Genomic DNA, 15,570 nt, shown 5'->3' with positions numbered 1-15,570 from the left:
CACTTCAGCATCCAAATGAGGGATACTGCACAACTCTGTTTAGGATGTGAACTGGGTTATCGAGAGATCCGTCTGTATCTAAATCGGCAGGCTGAGTGTTTTACTCCAGGCTGAGTGTGTAAACCAGTCCCGTCAAAGCTCAAACTCAGAGACACCCGGCCTTAGCATTCTGCAGGCCAGGGGCCCGTCTTCCTGCCACGCTGCACGTAACACCTTTGTGTTTGACCTGCTTCAAGTACTTGAGCAAACCCAGGGCTGTTCTCTAAGAAGCCTCGCCCTCCTGCAGCAATCTCGCTCCAGAACACAAGGAGATAACGCCTACGGGGTGAAGAATGCATAGGTGGCTCTTCAGTTTTCAGGACAAAATATGATTTTGTCGTCTACACAGCAGGCAACCCGGGCCAGGAGCTGTTTCTGACTGACCACAAACCACCTGACAACCTTCTGAACTCTGACCCATCTGCCACAGAGTCCCTGTTCTCAAAGCAGATACACATTCCCACAGAGGGAGGGGGAGCCACGCTCCCCAGGAATTCCCAGCACAGCCCTCTCCTGGGGTGGGGCTGGGAGATGGACTCAGAATCACAGGAAGAAACAAACCACACAAAGTATGGAATTCCTTCCGAGTCTCAAGTTTTACCTTTAAAACGGCCCACAAAATTGACCTTCTACTCTGCAATGAGCCTTATCTTAGTATAAAGTGTTGTTTCGGCACAGAAAATGAAAATTCCAAGCTCTTCCCTCAAAATATCTCCTTCCCAAATCTCTTAAAGCTTGATATATATATATATATATTAATAAAACATATTTTATATATATACATATATTTTTTTTCAACAGCTTCCCTTGAGGCATGTGGAAGTTCCCCGGCTAAGGATCAAATTGGAGCTGCAGCTGGCCAGTCTATGCCACAGCCATGGCCAACACGGGATCCGAGCTGCATCTGCAACTTACACTGCAGTCTGCAGCAATGCCAGATCCTTAAGCCGCTGAGCAACGCCAAGGACCGAACTCACAAACTCACGAAGACCATGTTGGGTCCTTCACCTGCTGAGCCACAACAGAAACACCTGGGTATATCCTAGATAGTCTGACATTCTCCCACCATCCTGCCCTAGCTTGGGAAGCATCATTCTCCCAAATTATCCAGGTTTTAAAGTCCTATTATAAGGAAAATCACAAAAAAGCTATAGAACATAGCTAGCTCTCAGTGACTGAGAGAGGTATCATTTATCTTTTTATCATGCAGTGTACTATGGCCCTCTGCAATTATTTTGCACAACTAATCTTACTAATTCAAAAGTAAATGATCTCCCGTCCCCCTACCACACACACCATAGAAGGTTTATCTACCATACTTTTTTCGGCATTCAGCAAGTCCATGCCTGACCTCAAGCTATAAGAGATACTTGAAAAGTATTCTTACATTAAAAATGATGGACCGTCAGTGGGAATTTAATGAGCCAAGAGAACTCACAATTAATATTAGAACAACGTGGAGTTCCCGTTGTGGCTCAGTGGGTTAGGAACCCGACTCATGTTCATGAGGGTGCAGGTTCAATAGCTGGCCGCGCTCCGTAGGTTAAGGACCAGGCATTGCTTCCAGCTGCAGCACTGGTCGCAGCTAAGGCTGGGATCTGGCATTGCCGTGGCTGTGGCAGAGGCCTGCCACTGCAGCTCCAACGCTACTCCTGAGCCTGAGAACTTCCGTGTGCTACTGGTGTGGCCCTAAAAAGAAAACAAACAAACAAATCAGAACAGTGCATTTTAGCACTTTCAAAACCAGGAAGGATTCCAAACCAGAAACCTTCATGATTAAAGTGACTGCTCCATGGTGCGCTGAATTCACATTTTCAAAATCACGTGAAGCAGTCCTAGGCTCTTTCGTGTCTTCTTACATGGGGAAAGCATACTGCGCCATAATTTGATATTCTGATTAAGGGGTTTCAGGGAAGAGTCTAATAATACGCTATGAAGTCATTCACATCAAAACCTTCTGCCAAAACAGCAGGATTAAAACACGACTGGACCTACCGTGCGTGGTCAGGTATTCCACTAGGCGCCTCACTATGGCTGGAACGCCGTTCTCGGTGAGACCCTGCTGGTGGAGCTCCTGCAGGCTGACTCCAAAGAGCTTTTGATAGGCGGAATGCCTCGGCTCGGTGAGTGGCGCTGCTACTATCTTCTTCATGTCTTCTTTCAGCCGAACCGTTGCTTTGCTTTGCTTAAAATAGCGCAAGAGAAGAGAGCAGTCAGTCACTTTTACCACGGGAGGTTGCATGGTTACAGCAGAACCACCTGAATGAAGGGGTGAGCGTGTGGAGGCTGGCGAGCAGGCGTCTTCCCCTCAACTCCAATCTAAATCCCTGCCACCTCTCCCTTGGTGCCCAGCGTTGGGAAGGGCGCACCCGGAGATAACACTTCAAGGAGGGAAAAATAAAGAGAAACCTCAAGCCACAACTTGACCGTAGCTAAGCGAGGGAGCAGTACACTGCAGTAGCTAAGCTCTGTGACTACAGTAACCAGGGGTGTGACTCCTGAGGACCCGGTTAATGGGAAATCAAACATTAATGAGAATATCGAAACTCCATGCAGATCCTGAAACAGTAAGATCTTCCTAAAGGGAAAAATTGATCTAGAGGTCATTTGAGGGTGGCTTTAACTTGAAGGATTCGAAAAATATGTATGTGTAGAATGAACATTTATTTCTCTGATTTGATTGATCATATCTGAATATCTCAATAATACTTTGGCACATAAAATCAATTTTTTTTTTTTTGGTCTTTTCCAGGGCTCCTCCCGCAGCATATGGAGGTTCCCAGGCTAGGGGTCTAATCAGGGCTGTTGCTGCCGGTCTATATCACAGCCACGGCAACGCTGGATTTGAGCCCCGTCTGCGACCTACACCACAGCTCACGGCAACGCCGGATCCTTAAGCCACTGAGCAAGGCCAGGGATCGAACCCACAACCTCATGGTTCCTAGTCGGATTCGTTAACCACTGAGCCACGACGGAAACTCCTAAAATCAATTCTCACTGATGTTCAGAATGCCATAATCTCTGAAACAGCAATGTTTCAGGTAATCACAACTTAAAAAATTTCAACAAGACTGGACATATATTAAATTTAAAAATGCAACCTACATTCAGTCAATCTGAGGCATCACCACAGTGAAAACTACATACAAATTTGGATGTAGTTTCTTCCTTTTAATAGAAAAATTTCCCCCAAGGATGTGCTTTTAAAAGATAAATTTTAATATAGTTTAATTAACTAAATGAGGGATTTTTTTTTTTTCTTAAAGCATGTGTCCTGGAGTTCCTATTGTGGCTCAGCGAGTTAAGAACCTGACTAGTATTCATGATGCCATAGGTTCGATCCCTGGCCTCACTCAGTGGGTTAAGGATCCAGCCATTACCTACAGTGTAGGTCACAGACACAACTTGGATCTGGTGTTGCTGTAGCTGTGGTACAGGCTGGCAGCTGCAACTCTGATTCGACCCCTAGCCTGGGAACTTCCATATGCTGCAGGTGCCGTCCTAAAAGAAAAAGAAAAAAACAAAAAACAGAAGAACAAAAACATGAGTTTTATATAAATGTCTGTATCTGTAAGGCTAAACACTGGAAAGATGGCAAAATGCAAACCGTTTTATTTGGGGACAGAGGAAGCTGACTGGGGGAAACGTTCGCTTTTTGAGAATAAATGCAGCAACTAACAGTGTCAGTATTCTCAGTGTAGACACATATCGCTGTTACTAGAAGTAAACATCGTTTCCATTGGAGAGTTAAGGAAACAAAGATCAAAGAGTTAAGAAGTAATTTGGTAAAAATCATGGAACTGGTCAGAGACAGTTTCATCCTACTCTAAGTCCACAATCCCCTCCTTAATTTAAATTTATATTAAAGTGATTTGTGTCAGAGTTCCCCTTGTGGCGCAGAGGAAACGAATCCGACTAGGAACCATGAGGTTGTGGGTTCGATCCTTGGCCTCGCTCAGTGGGTTAAGGATCCAGAGTTGCCATGAGCTGTGCCATGAGCTCAGACCTGACATTGCTGTGGCTGTGGTGTAGGCCGGCAGCTGCAGCTCTAATTTGACCCCTAGCTTGGGAACCTCCATATGCCACAGGTGTGGCCCCCAAAAGACAAAAGAAATAAATAAATCAAGTGGGTTGTGTATAATTTTAGTAATAAACTATGGTAAATACTATATGTGACACATAACAATTACACAAAGATTAGACAAATATATTTTACGGCCACACCCGTGGCATATGAAAATTGCCAGGCCAGGGACTGAATCCAAGCTGCAGCTGTGAACTGCACCACAGCTTCAGTAACAGTGTATCTTTATCCCACTGCACCAGGCTGGGGACTGAACCCTTGCGTCTTCGTCAACCTGAGCCACTGCAGTCGGATTCTTAACCCCTTACCACAGCAGGAACTCCTACCACTGTGATTTTTAGAAGAGCCCCTGTAGTTTGTTGACTTTGAATCTTATAATCTACAGAATCAGACCAAACTTCATAAACACGTTTGCATCTTTGTATAGGTCACATTTGAAAGTCAGATTCCCCTAGTGAAAAATCCAGCAAATGTAAAGTTACACCATAGATTTAATATCCATTCATATTATAAATAAGACAAGGCTTTAGCTATAACAGCGCAGTCTGGGCAAGAACTATCATCGCTGTTACCAAGGAAGTTACTAAGTCAAATTTGGTAACAGCTATTGTTGTGGTGTGTTGTGTGTGCAAGTGTAAAAACCTATCACTCTCCTTCAAATGAACACATGGGACATTTCAGTCAACCAGGTCTACCTGGGAAGTGAGCAGCCAAAAAGTAGCTATAGTAATGAAACTTTGAAAATGGTCTCAAATGGAGCATTAGAAACAGCTGACAGTATAAGGTTAAATCATTCCGATTTTATCTTTTATTTTCTTTTTTTTTTGTCTTTTGTCTTTTTTGTTGTTGTTGTTGCTATTTCTTGGGCCGCTCCCGCGGCATATGGAGGTTCCCAGGCTAGGGGTTGAATCGGAGCTGTGGCCACCGGCCTACGCCAGAGCCACAGCAACGCGGGATCCGAGCCGCGTCTGCAACCTACACCACAGCTCACGGCAACGCCGGATCGTTAACCCACTGAGCAAGGGCAGGGACCGAACCCGCAACCTCATGGTTCCTAGTCGGATTCGTTAACCGCTGCGCCACGACGGGAACTCCTATCTTTTATTTTCTTATAGACACAATTCAGCATTGCGGTTTAGAGCATACACTATGGAACCAGACTCCTTGTTTTGAATCCCATTCTGATCTTATTAGCTATTGACCTTGGACAAGTCACTTACACTCTGTACGCCTCAGTTTTCCCATCTATGAAATGGGGATACCAGGAGTTCCTATCTCATAGGAGTATTACAAGGCTGAAAGAAGCTCATAGACATGCAAGAATAAGAATGTCTGACATTCCCAAGTATTCGTTGCTATCCTCATCATCATCCTTCTTCCAGGAAATTATACTGATTTCTTCTTCAAAAAAAAAAAAAAAATTGAGAGATGCTTAACCACTCCTATACTCAAATGTGTGTGTGGACTACAGACTGATGTTTAAGAAGGCACCATGGCTGGGGTCTGATGACCTAATTATTCTCCGTGTATCTCAATCCCTTAAAATAAAGCTATGACTTTTAAAAGGTAAAATCATTTTGCACTTTAGTATCCAAATTTTCCAAGTTTTTATTAGAAATTCAAGGTTTTCTTTGAAATCCTGCCTATATGTGAGTTTAAAAGGTAAATGAAAGTTCTTTCTGCTAAGAGCTCTAGTCTTTATTCTGTCTTTTAATTAGTATAGTCAATATGTTGTGTCTCATGTTAGTAGACTGTGTAAATAAGCAATCTTGGCATCATGGTTCAATATTTTCAAGGATGAGAGGTAATTAACCTCCCAAAGAACTGATTGAAAATTAAACTGTTTACTCAGTCAAGAGCTATATAACGTAGCAAGTTGATGTGTAATCATAGCAATAAAGGAACATCTGATTATTGTTTTTAATTGGTAATCTAATTTAGGCGAGCACTTTTTAAGAAGTAAATATTGCTTAAAAACAACCACAATGAAACAAAACGGCTACATTTTCAGAGACATCCAAATCAATTCTTCACTGACAGGTTTAGAACAGAGGTAAAATATGCTTTCTGCTAAGTAATAAAAAATATTCTAGAGTTCCCTAATCACAGAAAAAGGAAATAACTAAGGAAATAGAAATCTATTTATAATTAAGTCCATTTAAACTAAAATTACTTTCTACTTTTGTACAATGATTAGAGCACTATCTCTTTATCAATGTCAATATCTGTGGAATTTCAGCTTCAAACACGCAGTTGACCTTTCTTGATTTAAGCTAAAAAGTTACTACAGGAGGGAGTTCCCATCGTGGCGCAGTGGTTAATGAACCCGACTAGGAACCATGAGGTTGTGGGTTCAATACCTGCCCTCACTCAGTGGATTGAGGATCTGGTGTTGCCGTGAGCTGGGGTGTAGGTCACAGATGTGGCTCAGATTCCGTGTTGCTGCGGCCCTGGTGTAGGCTGGTGGCTACAGCTCCGATTGGACCCCTAGCCTGGGAACCTCCATATGCTGCAGGAACGGCCCAAGAAATGGCGCAAAAAAAAAAAAAAAAAAGTTACTAAAGGAGATGTTGTGTGTCGAACTTAACTATTTAAACTTTTATTTCATTCCCATACATCACTTGAACTGGAAAACTGGCGTGTGTGTGTGTGTGTAAAAGCAGTATAGGCTCCCACATTAAAAAAAAGAACAGAGACAAGGAAGGAAACTTTAGGTTTTACTGCTAGAAAAATCTGTGGGGTCACTGAGTGCTTATAACATCCCCTAAAGAATAAAGAAACCAGGACCCAAAAACCTTTGGTGAACTCAGTGAGAAAGGGCAAAGACTAAAGCTCACGTCACCCTCATTTTCTACCAATGTTCATTTTTCTTTTCCTTTTTAGGGCCATACCCACAGCATATGGAGGTTCCCAGGCTAGGGGTCAAATCGGAGCTGCAGCTGCCAGCCTGCAGCTGGCACAGTAACAGCAACACGGGATCTGAGCCGCATCTGTGACCTACACCCCAGCTCACGGCAACACCGGATCCCTAACCCACTGAGAGAGGCCAGGGATGGAACCCATGACCTCATGGATCCTAGTCAGATTCGTTAACCACTGAGCCACGACGAGAACTCCTCATTTTTATAATTAAATGCTGGTGACCTTGTTTTTCTACACTTTTATTTATGATTAAAAACACACTTTATATAGCTCACAAAATGCACGGACCAGAACAGAAGTATTTGTTTTTTTGGTTTTTTTTGTTGTTGTTGTTGTTGTTGTTTTTTGTCTTTTTGCTATTTCCCTGGGCCGCTTCCACGGCATGTGGAGATTCCCAGGCTAGGGGTCGAATCGGAGCTGTAGCCACCGGCCTACACCACAGCCACAGCAATGCGGGATCCGAGCAACGTCTGTGACCTACACCCCAGCTCACGGCAACACCGGGTAGATCCCTAACCCACTGAGAGAGGCCAGGGATGGAACCCATGACCTCATGGTTCCTAGTCGGATTTGTTAACCACTGCGCCACGACGGGAACTCCAGAAGTATTTGTGTGAGGCCACCTAGTCTTTAGTTCTTTTTTTTTTTTTGCTTTTTAGGGCCACACTTGAGGCCTATGGAGGTTCCTAGGCTAGGGGTCGAATCTGAGTGGCAGGTGCTGGCCTACAGCACAGCCACAGCAATGCAGGATCCGAGCCACATCTGCAGACTATCCTGCAACTAAGAGCAACACTGGATATTTAACCCGCTGAGTGAGGCCAAGGATGGAACCTGCAGCCTCATGGATTTGCATTCACTTCTGCTGCACCACACAATGGGAACGCCCCTCTTTTTTCTAGTGACAAATCCTGACTGCCTTTGGGGGAATGACCGCACTGTCGCTGGTGAACAGCTTTGATGGACAGCACTTACAGCCACTGGCCAGCCTTCAGCAAAGGCTGGGCTTGGGTGCCCTACCAGGTCAACCAGTCACCTGTTCCTCCAGGCCACTGAAGCTCGAGTGGACTGTCACAAGGACAGAAAAATGGTTGGAGCTAATTTATTCCAGGTAGTGCTCTCACAGGATGGTTAGATTAACGAACCATTACACGAACTCTCGCCGCCTGCCGCCTGCATCACTGGAGCTGCTAGAATCCTTGAGCTGTCCTTTCTGACACTGGTCCTTCAGCTCTTCCTTCTACATGGCGTGCCATTCCATGACTTTCCAGTAGTTTCTTTGGGCTGAAGTTAGCCAGAACCCATTCCTGTTCTGTAGCAACACACACACTCACACAGATACACACACTCACCTCTGATTGATAAAAGCACTCCGAGAAAAAAAAAGGGAGGGATAATCGGAACAAACAGAGATCCAGGGTTTTAGATAACAAGAGAAAAATCAGAATAATAAGGACAGTTAACTTTGACAGAGTGTTGACTGACTGTACTGGGCATGGCTTAAATACCTTTGATGTCTTTACTTGTTAAATCCTAATAAACACTAGGAAGGAGAATACTTTTGTGAGCTCTGTTTTACAGAAGAGACCCGTAATGTGCTCCTGGTCCCATCAAGGATGTAGTATGGCCACGAGTCACCAGAACCATCTGAGTGACTAATGCTGTCTCCAAAAAGGAAGCGACGGGAATCAAAATGCATATGCCAGCAAGTCCTGTCCACTCGCTAAAGATAAAATAAAATTTTCACTTTTTTTTTTTTTTTTTAATGGCTGCGCTCACAGCGCGTGAAAATTCCCAGGCAAAGGACAGAATTCAAGCCACAGCTGAGACCTATGCCGTAGCCATGGCAACACCAGAGCCTTTAATCCACTGCGCCTGGCTGGGGATTGAACCTGCACCTCGGCAGGGACCCAAGCCACCGCAATTGGATGCTAAACCTACTGCACCATAGCAGAAACCCCCCAAAATTTTAATTCTTATGGCAGAGGAAAATAGATTATTTATATGTTTTGGGTCTCCTTAAAATAAAGATATGTTTTGCAATATCAATACTTCTGACATTAGAACCTACTAAGAGAAGGCTTTCATCAAACTAATAAATAGGATGAGGTTCAGAAGCCTGAGTTTTCATAACAGCTAACATTTATTGGGCATTGCTTTTGTGCCAGACTCTACTCTAAGTGCTTTTAACATTAACACCTGTAAATTTCAAAGCAAACTTACCGGGAGGAATGCTTACTATTCCCATTTGGATAAGAAAACTAAGGCACAAAGAAAAAGAAACTGGCTTAGGAAAGTTTTAGAGCCAGAATATAACCCCCAGGTGCTCCAGCTCTTAATGTGGAGACTCTTAACCATGACAGACTATACTATTTCCAGGACCTTTCAAGTTAGAGGTTCTATGAGGCCCCAAGGGGGACGATACTACATGCAGCACTCTATTTGCAGAACTTAATACAAAATCGATTTCAGGCTGTTGAATTCCATAGCCTGTTTTTCCTTAAGGAAATCCTCTAAGAATTTAAGCAGCATGATTGTGAGGTACTTGGAAGGACAACCAGGTTACACAGCTGGTAAAATTCAAAGCCGGGTACCTTAAAAGTCTTTGCAACTGGGGCTAGGACCAATCCATCTAAGCAAGAAGGTGTAGAATAGAGTTTCCATTGTGGCACAGCGGAAGTAAGAAAAGTAAATGACACATTGTGTAAATAAAACCCCCTGAATCCAGGAGTTCCCGTTGTGGTGCAGTGGTTAACGAATCCGACTAGGAACCATGAGGTTGCAGGTTCGATCCCTGACCTTGCTCCGTGGGTGAAGGATCTGGCGTTGCCATGAGCTGTGGTGTGGGTCACAGACGTGGCTCGGATCCCGCATTGCTGTGGAAGTGGTGTAGGCTGGCGGCTACAGCTCTGATTAGACCCCTAGCCTGGGAACCTCCATATGCGTGGGAGCGGCTGAAGAAATGGCAAAAAAACCAAAAAAAAAAAAAAAAAATCCCTGAATCCACAGTGATACTAAGAGGCATGAATAAGTTACAAAAGTCTCCTTTACAGAACATGCTGCAACTACAGAAGGAATAACAGAAATAGAAAATCACCACTTTCCGCATATCATTTAACCAATAATTTTGTCAAAGATTGTCAGTGGATGCGAAAACATCAGGTGAAAAGTTTTTGGAGGAGTTCCCGTCGTGGCGCAGTGGTTAACGAATCTGACTAGGAACCATGAGGTTGCGGGTTCAATCCCTGGCCTTGCTCAGTGGGTTAAGGATCCAGCGTTGCTGTGAGCTGTTGGTGTAGGTCGCAGACGCAGCTCAGATCCTGCGTTGCTGTGGCTCTGGCGTAGGCCAGTGGCTGCAGCTCCGATTTGACCCCTAGCCTAGGAACCCCTATATGCCCTGGGAGCCACCCTAGAAAAGGCAAAAAGACAGGAGAAAAAAAAAAAGAAAGAAAAGTTGTTGGAGAACAGGATTTTCACAGCCTCAAAAAAACCGCATAATATTTGCAAAGATAAAAGGATTACCTTCACAGTTCATATCTGGGTATAGTTAAGCTTAAGGTGTGGCACCTGGGGGGGGGGGCAAGTTTCTGGAGAAAAGGCAGTAGGCTCTCCTGACCCAGGTTAGCTTCTGAGAGGCAAAGGAGGGATGGGCAAACAGAAGGGTCACACCGAAGAAATGACTCCTTTGTAGAAGTAGAGGAGGGAGGCCCAGGACTGGTGAAGTTGAAAAGGACCTTGCCCTCTCATCACTATACCTCACAGGAACCTCTCGGTGCTGATGCAGCCAAAGTCCATTTTAATGAAATGTGAGTAAGAAAGAAAGGAAAACAGCCAGCCAACTAAACACACACAGTACTTTTTTAAAAGTAGCAAAGAGCATCATGACTTTCTTGAAATAATTCATCAGAAAAATGTTGCCAGGAAACAGATGAAAACTGTCACCTAGCCTCACAAAAATAACCAGCAAAAGTTAATACGGAAATGCTATCAAAAGCACAGGCAACATGGACAAAGATAAACTGTGTTTCATTTAAAGCACAGGCAACATGGACAAAGATAAACTGTGTTTCATTAAAACGAAAAGCTTTTGTGCATCAAAAGACTATAGTGAAAACAGTGAAAAGACAATCCACAGAATAAGCAAAAGTACTTGCAAATCATATATCTGATTTATGTTTAATACCCAGAGTATATTTCAGAATGCTAACTACAACAGTAAAACCCATTTCAAAAACGGGCAAAAGACTTGAAGAGGCACTTCAAAGAAGACATAAATAGCTCATGAGCACACACAAAGATGCTCAATGCCACTCGTCACTAGGAATATGCAAATCCAAACCCCAGTTAGATACACCTCACATGATAGCTAGTATCAAAAAAAAAAAAAAATCAGAAAACAAGTGCTAGACAGGATGTGGAACAACTGGAACCCTTGTGCATGCTGCTGATGACGTGAAATGATAAATAACAGCACGATGGCAAACAGGTGGGTCCTCCAAAAGTTACACATAGAATTACCTGCGATCCATCAGTTACACTTCTGAGTATATACCCTAAAATCAGGAACTCAAACAGATACTAGTACATCAGTGTTCACAGCAGCATTATTCCTAACAGTCAGAAAGGAGAAACATCAATAAGTGAATAAACAAAATGTAATGTACACACACACACATATACACACACACGATGGAATATATTATTACATATTATTATGTATTATATACATACACATGCAATGGACTATTATTCAGTCTCATAAAGAAATGAAATTCTCGTAACATACATAATATAGAGGAACCTTAAAAATATTATACTACATAAAATAAGCCAGACACACACACGCAAAACCCAAAATGGTAGGATTCTGTTTATATGTAGTACCTAGAACAGGCAAATTCATAGAGACAGAAAGCAGAACAAATGGTTTCAGGGACCCAGGGGGAGAGGGACGGGGAGTGGAGGGTTAGTACGTTTGGTGGGTACAGAGTTGGGGACGAGGAAAACGTTCTGGAGATGCATGACGCAATAACAGTCACGCAATACTGTGAATGTACAAATGCCACTGAATTGTCAACCTAAAAACAGTTAAAATGGTAAGTGCTGTGTTACATATGTTTTACCACCATTTTTACTAAAGTTAATCACTCGATCACAATGATGAAAGGACACCACCAGGCAGAAACACACAAATTTAGGGACGAGATCGTCAGCCAGTAGGAGGATGTGAAATGGAGACTGGCCGAAATCCACAGAGGAAGAAAAGGAAAAGACACAAACATTTCAGAAGCGAAGACTACATTCTGATGAGCACAAAGGAGAACAGGAACCACAGACAGCCCAGGAAGGCACAAGAAGATCTGAAAGAGAAAAACAGGCATCATCAAACCTGTTGACAAATTACAAGGATCTGACAGCTATCGAGAGCAGTTACATGCACCCCCAATGTATGTTACTGAAGTTCCCAAAGAAGAAAACTAAATAGTATCTTGGAATAGAGTCTTTGATGAAGTAGACTATTTAAAGATGTAATTCACACCAAAAAACTTTGTTTATGGCACACCGTTGTAAATCAATTACACTTTAGTAAAAAAAAAAAGAGAGAGAAAAAAAACACAAAAACTTTGTTTAAATAGAAGCCTTAAATCTACCATGTGACTGTGAAACGGCATGTCATGACTCAGAACAGTCCACACAAAGATATTTTCTAAGGAAATTATGAGACTGATAATATATGAATAATCCTCTGGGGAGCCAGACAAAAATTGTCATAATAAGGAAAGAAAGTATCAGTGGCCTCAGGCTTATCAATTGCAGTATTTAACAGTGGAAGACAACAGACTAAGGCTTATGAGACAGTTAAGAAAACTTGAGTCAAATTTAATAACCGATCAAGCTGTCCCCTAGCGATAAAAGCTACAATTTGAATATACAAAAGCTAAGAGAATTCTGTACACATGAGCTTTCCTTGAGAAAACTACCAGATCACAAACTTTAACCAGTTTATAGATGACCGAAGAGCTTTGGATGAAAGGACCAGCAGAGAAATTTTTTTTTTTTTAATTTAAGAAATTAAGGAGTTCCCGCCGTGGCGCAGTGGTTAACGAATCCGACTAGGAACCATGAGGTTGCGGGTTCAGTCCCTGCCCTTGCTCAGTGGGTTAACGATCCGGCGTTGCTGTGAGCTGTGGTGTAGGTTGCAGATGGGGCTCAAATCCAGCGTTGCTGTGGCTGTGATGTGAGCTAGTGGCTACAGCTCCGTTTAGACCCCTAGCCTGAGAACCTCCATATGCCTCGGGAGCGGCCCAAGAAATAGCAACAACAACAACAACAACAAAAAAGACAAAAAAAAAGAAATTAAAATGTTTTCACTTAAAACATTTAAAGTAAAAGAAAGTAAAACAAAAGAAAATAAAATGTCAAAGCATCATCATGTTATGCAAAGAAGGAATGAAGAACCTGCAACAATTACACTCAAAAGGGAGGACCTGCGTTAAAACACTTCCCAATTATAGAAAAGTTGCCATGTCATCCGGAAGACAAAACTAGAAAGTGAATGGTAGTTACCTGGAGACAGATTTTAAGATACATAAACAAACGGTCACTTCTAAAGATGGAACAGGCGTTCCCGTCGTGGCTCAGCGGTTAACCAACCTGACTAGCATCGTGAGGACGAGGGTTCGATCCCTGGCCTCGCTCAGTGGGTTAAGGATCCGGTGTTGCCATGAGCTGTGGTGGAGGTCACAGACATGGCTGGGATCCCGTGTGGCTGTGGCTGTGGTGTAGGCCGGCAGCTACAGCTCCGATTGGACCCCTAGCCTGGGAACCTCTGTATGCCGCAGGTAGGGCCCTAAAGAGACAAAAAGGCCAAAAAAAAAAAAAAAGAGAAAAGAAAGCTGGAACAGATTTTCTAGGACGGCAGTGAAGTTCCTCATAATCAAAGACAGGTAAAAACACTAGTGTGATAGCATTTGTCATCCTTCATACTCATAGAAAACTTTTTAAAAGAAAAGACGACGTGGGTAAGAAGCAAGGAGCTTCAATTTTCTGGAAAGCAATCCAGAAAAATATTCCTGCCCTCCCTCTATCCAGACCTCCAAGCACAGAAGGGCAAGTCACAAAGAGCAGAACTCATACAAACAGGAACCCCAGACAGTCACACTATACTGTTAACCAGGGAAAGATGCTATAGAATCAAGGTCAAGTGTGATTTGTGTTTATAAGTTTATATGCTCCTAGAAAGAAAGACAGGACTTAAGCAATAAATAAGTATCTATTTATTTCTGAGTTATGCAATCTTAGGTGATTCTTATTTTCTCCTTTTCACTTATTTGCATCTCCTAAATTTTATACACTAGATAGGTACCACCAAGATAAATTCAAAGTTGCTATAAAAAGCTATACTGTCTATATAAAAGAAAGCCAGCGAGTTCCTGCTGCGGTGCAACGGGATCGGCAGCATCTCTGCAGGAGCAAGATGCAGGTTGGATCCTGGTCCAGCGCAGTGGGTTAAAGGATCCAGCTGCTGCAGCTGAGGAGGTAAGTTTGATCCCTGGCCTTGCTCGGTGGGTTAAGGATCCGGTGTAGCCACAAATTGTGGCAAGGGGTGCAGATGCAGCTCGGATCTTATGTTGCTGTGGCTATGGCACAGGTTCAACCCCTAGCCTGGGAACCTCCATTGAAAAGAAAAAAAGAAAAGAAAAAAAGAACCTACCCATAGCCCCCCACACGCCTTTCTTTATCAGTAGACCATGCAAACTCTGCTTTCTTAGCCCACTTCTCTTCCAAATGACCACATGCCTCTTTGGGAAAAAACAACCTGAGCTGCAAGGAATCCAAAAGACTCAGTATTCGCCTGAGAAAGCTTGGGTCATCCCCAAGTGTATTTAGAACTAGAAGAGACTGGAGTTCCCTGGTGGCTCAGTGGGTAAGGGACCTGACATTGTCGCTGCTCTGGTTCAGTCTCTGACTTGGGGACATCTCCGTGCCGTGGGTACAACCAAAATAAATGTATTAATTAATTGTAAAAAACTAGAAGAGACTAAGCTACCAGTTGGCATGTATCGTCTCCTATTCTGCCTGGGAGTGATGTGCTGAGGAAAGATTGCTAGGTTCCAGCAAAAAACCTACCTCTTCTTTGTAATGTAATGTACGTAAATTTGTGAGGCCATTGCAGTTTTATCAACAGCACTAGCACTTTGGGAAAGAGAAAAACAAAAGCAATGAGGAAGAGAAAGTTGGTGAGTCAACGAAAGTAGGAAGTGAAAATCTCAAAGCCAGTCTGTGCCCCACTTCAAGAATCCATCAACACACAAACACACACTCTCTCTAAATCTCTAGCATTCTATTACTTTGTAATGACTGTCTTCAGCAGCTGGATACCTGAGCAGGTAACACATCTATGTTCGAGTAGAGAAGTCCTCCACTAAGAAAGTATGCGTGCCCAAACCATCCGTTCAAGTGTGACTTCATTTTCACTTTTCCACCACAAACATAACCGTTTTGTTCTTCAGTCACTCTTCTTACAG

The 15,570-nt window shown here is 43.1% G+C and overlaps 1 protein-coding gene across 6 annotated transcripts in view; it reads right to left on the bottom strand.

Annotated features, from left to right (window-relative positions):
• FAM13A (family with sequence similarity 13 member A) overlaps positions 1 to 15,570 on the bottom strand; it is a 325,535-nt gene that overhangs the window by 284,961 nt on the left and 25,004 nt on the right. For all 6 annotated transcript variants that reach the window (XM_047799215.1, XM_047799220.1, XM_047799218.1 and 3 more), the window contains exon 2: positions 2,035 to 2,224. In XM_047799215.1, the coding sequence (XP_047655171.1) occupies positions 2,035 to 2,224 (190 nt within the window). The remainder of the gene's footprint in view (positions 1 to 2,034; positions 2,225 to 15,570) is intronic.

The sequence above is a fragment of the Phacochoerus africanus genome, chromosome 10, assembly GCF_016906955.1.
Source record: "Phacochoerus africanus isolate WHEZ1 chromosome 10, ROS_Pafr_v1, whole genome shotgun sequence".
NCBI lineage: Eukaryota > Metazoa > Chordata > Mammalia > Artiodactyla > Suidae > Phacochoerus > Phacochoerus africanus.
The sequence above is the reverse complement of the archived record's forward strand: the minus strand, read 5'-3'. Positions and strand labels throughout refer to the sequence as shown.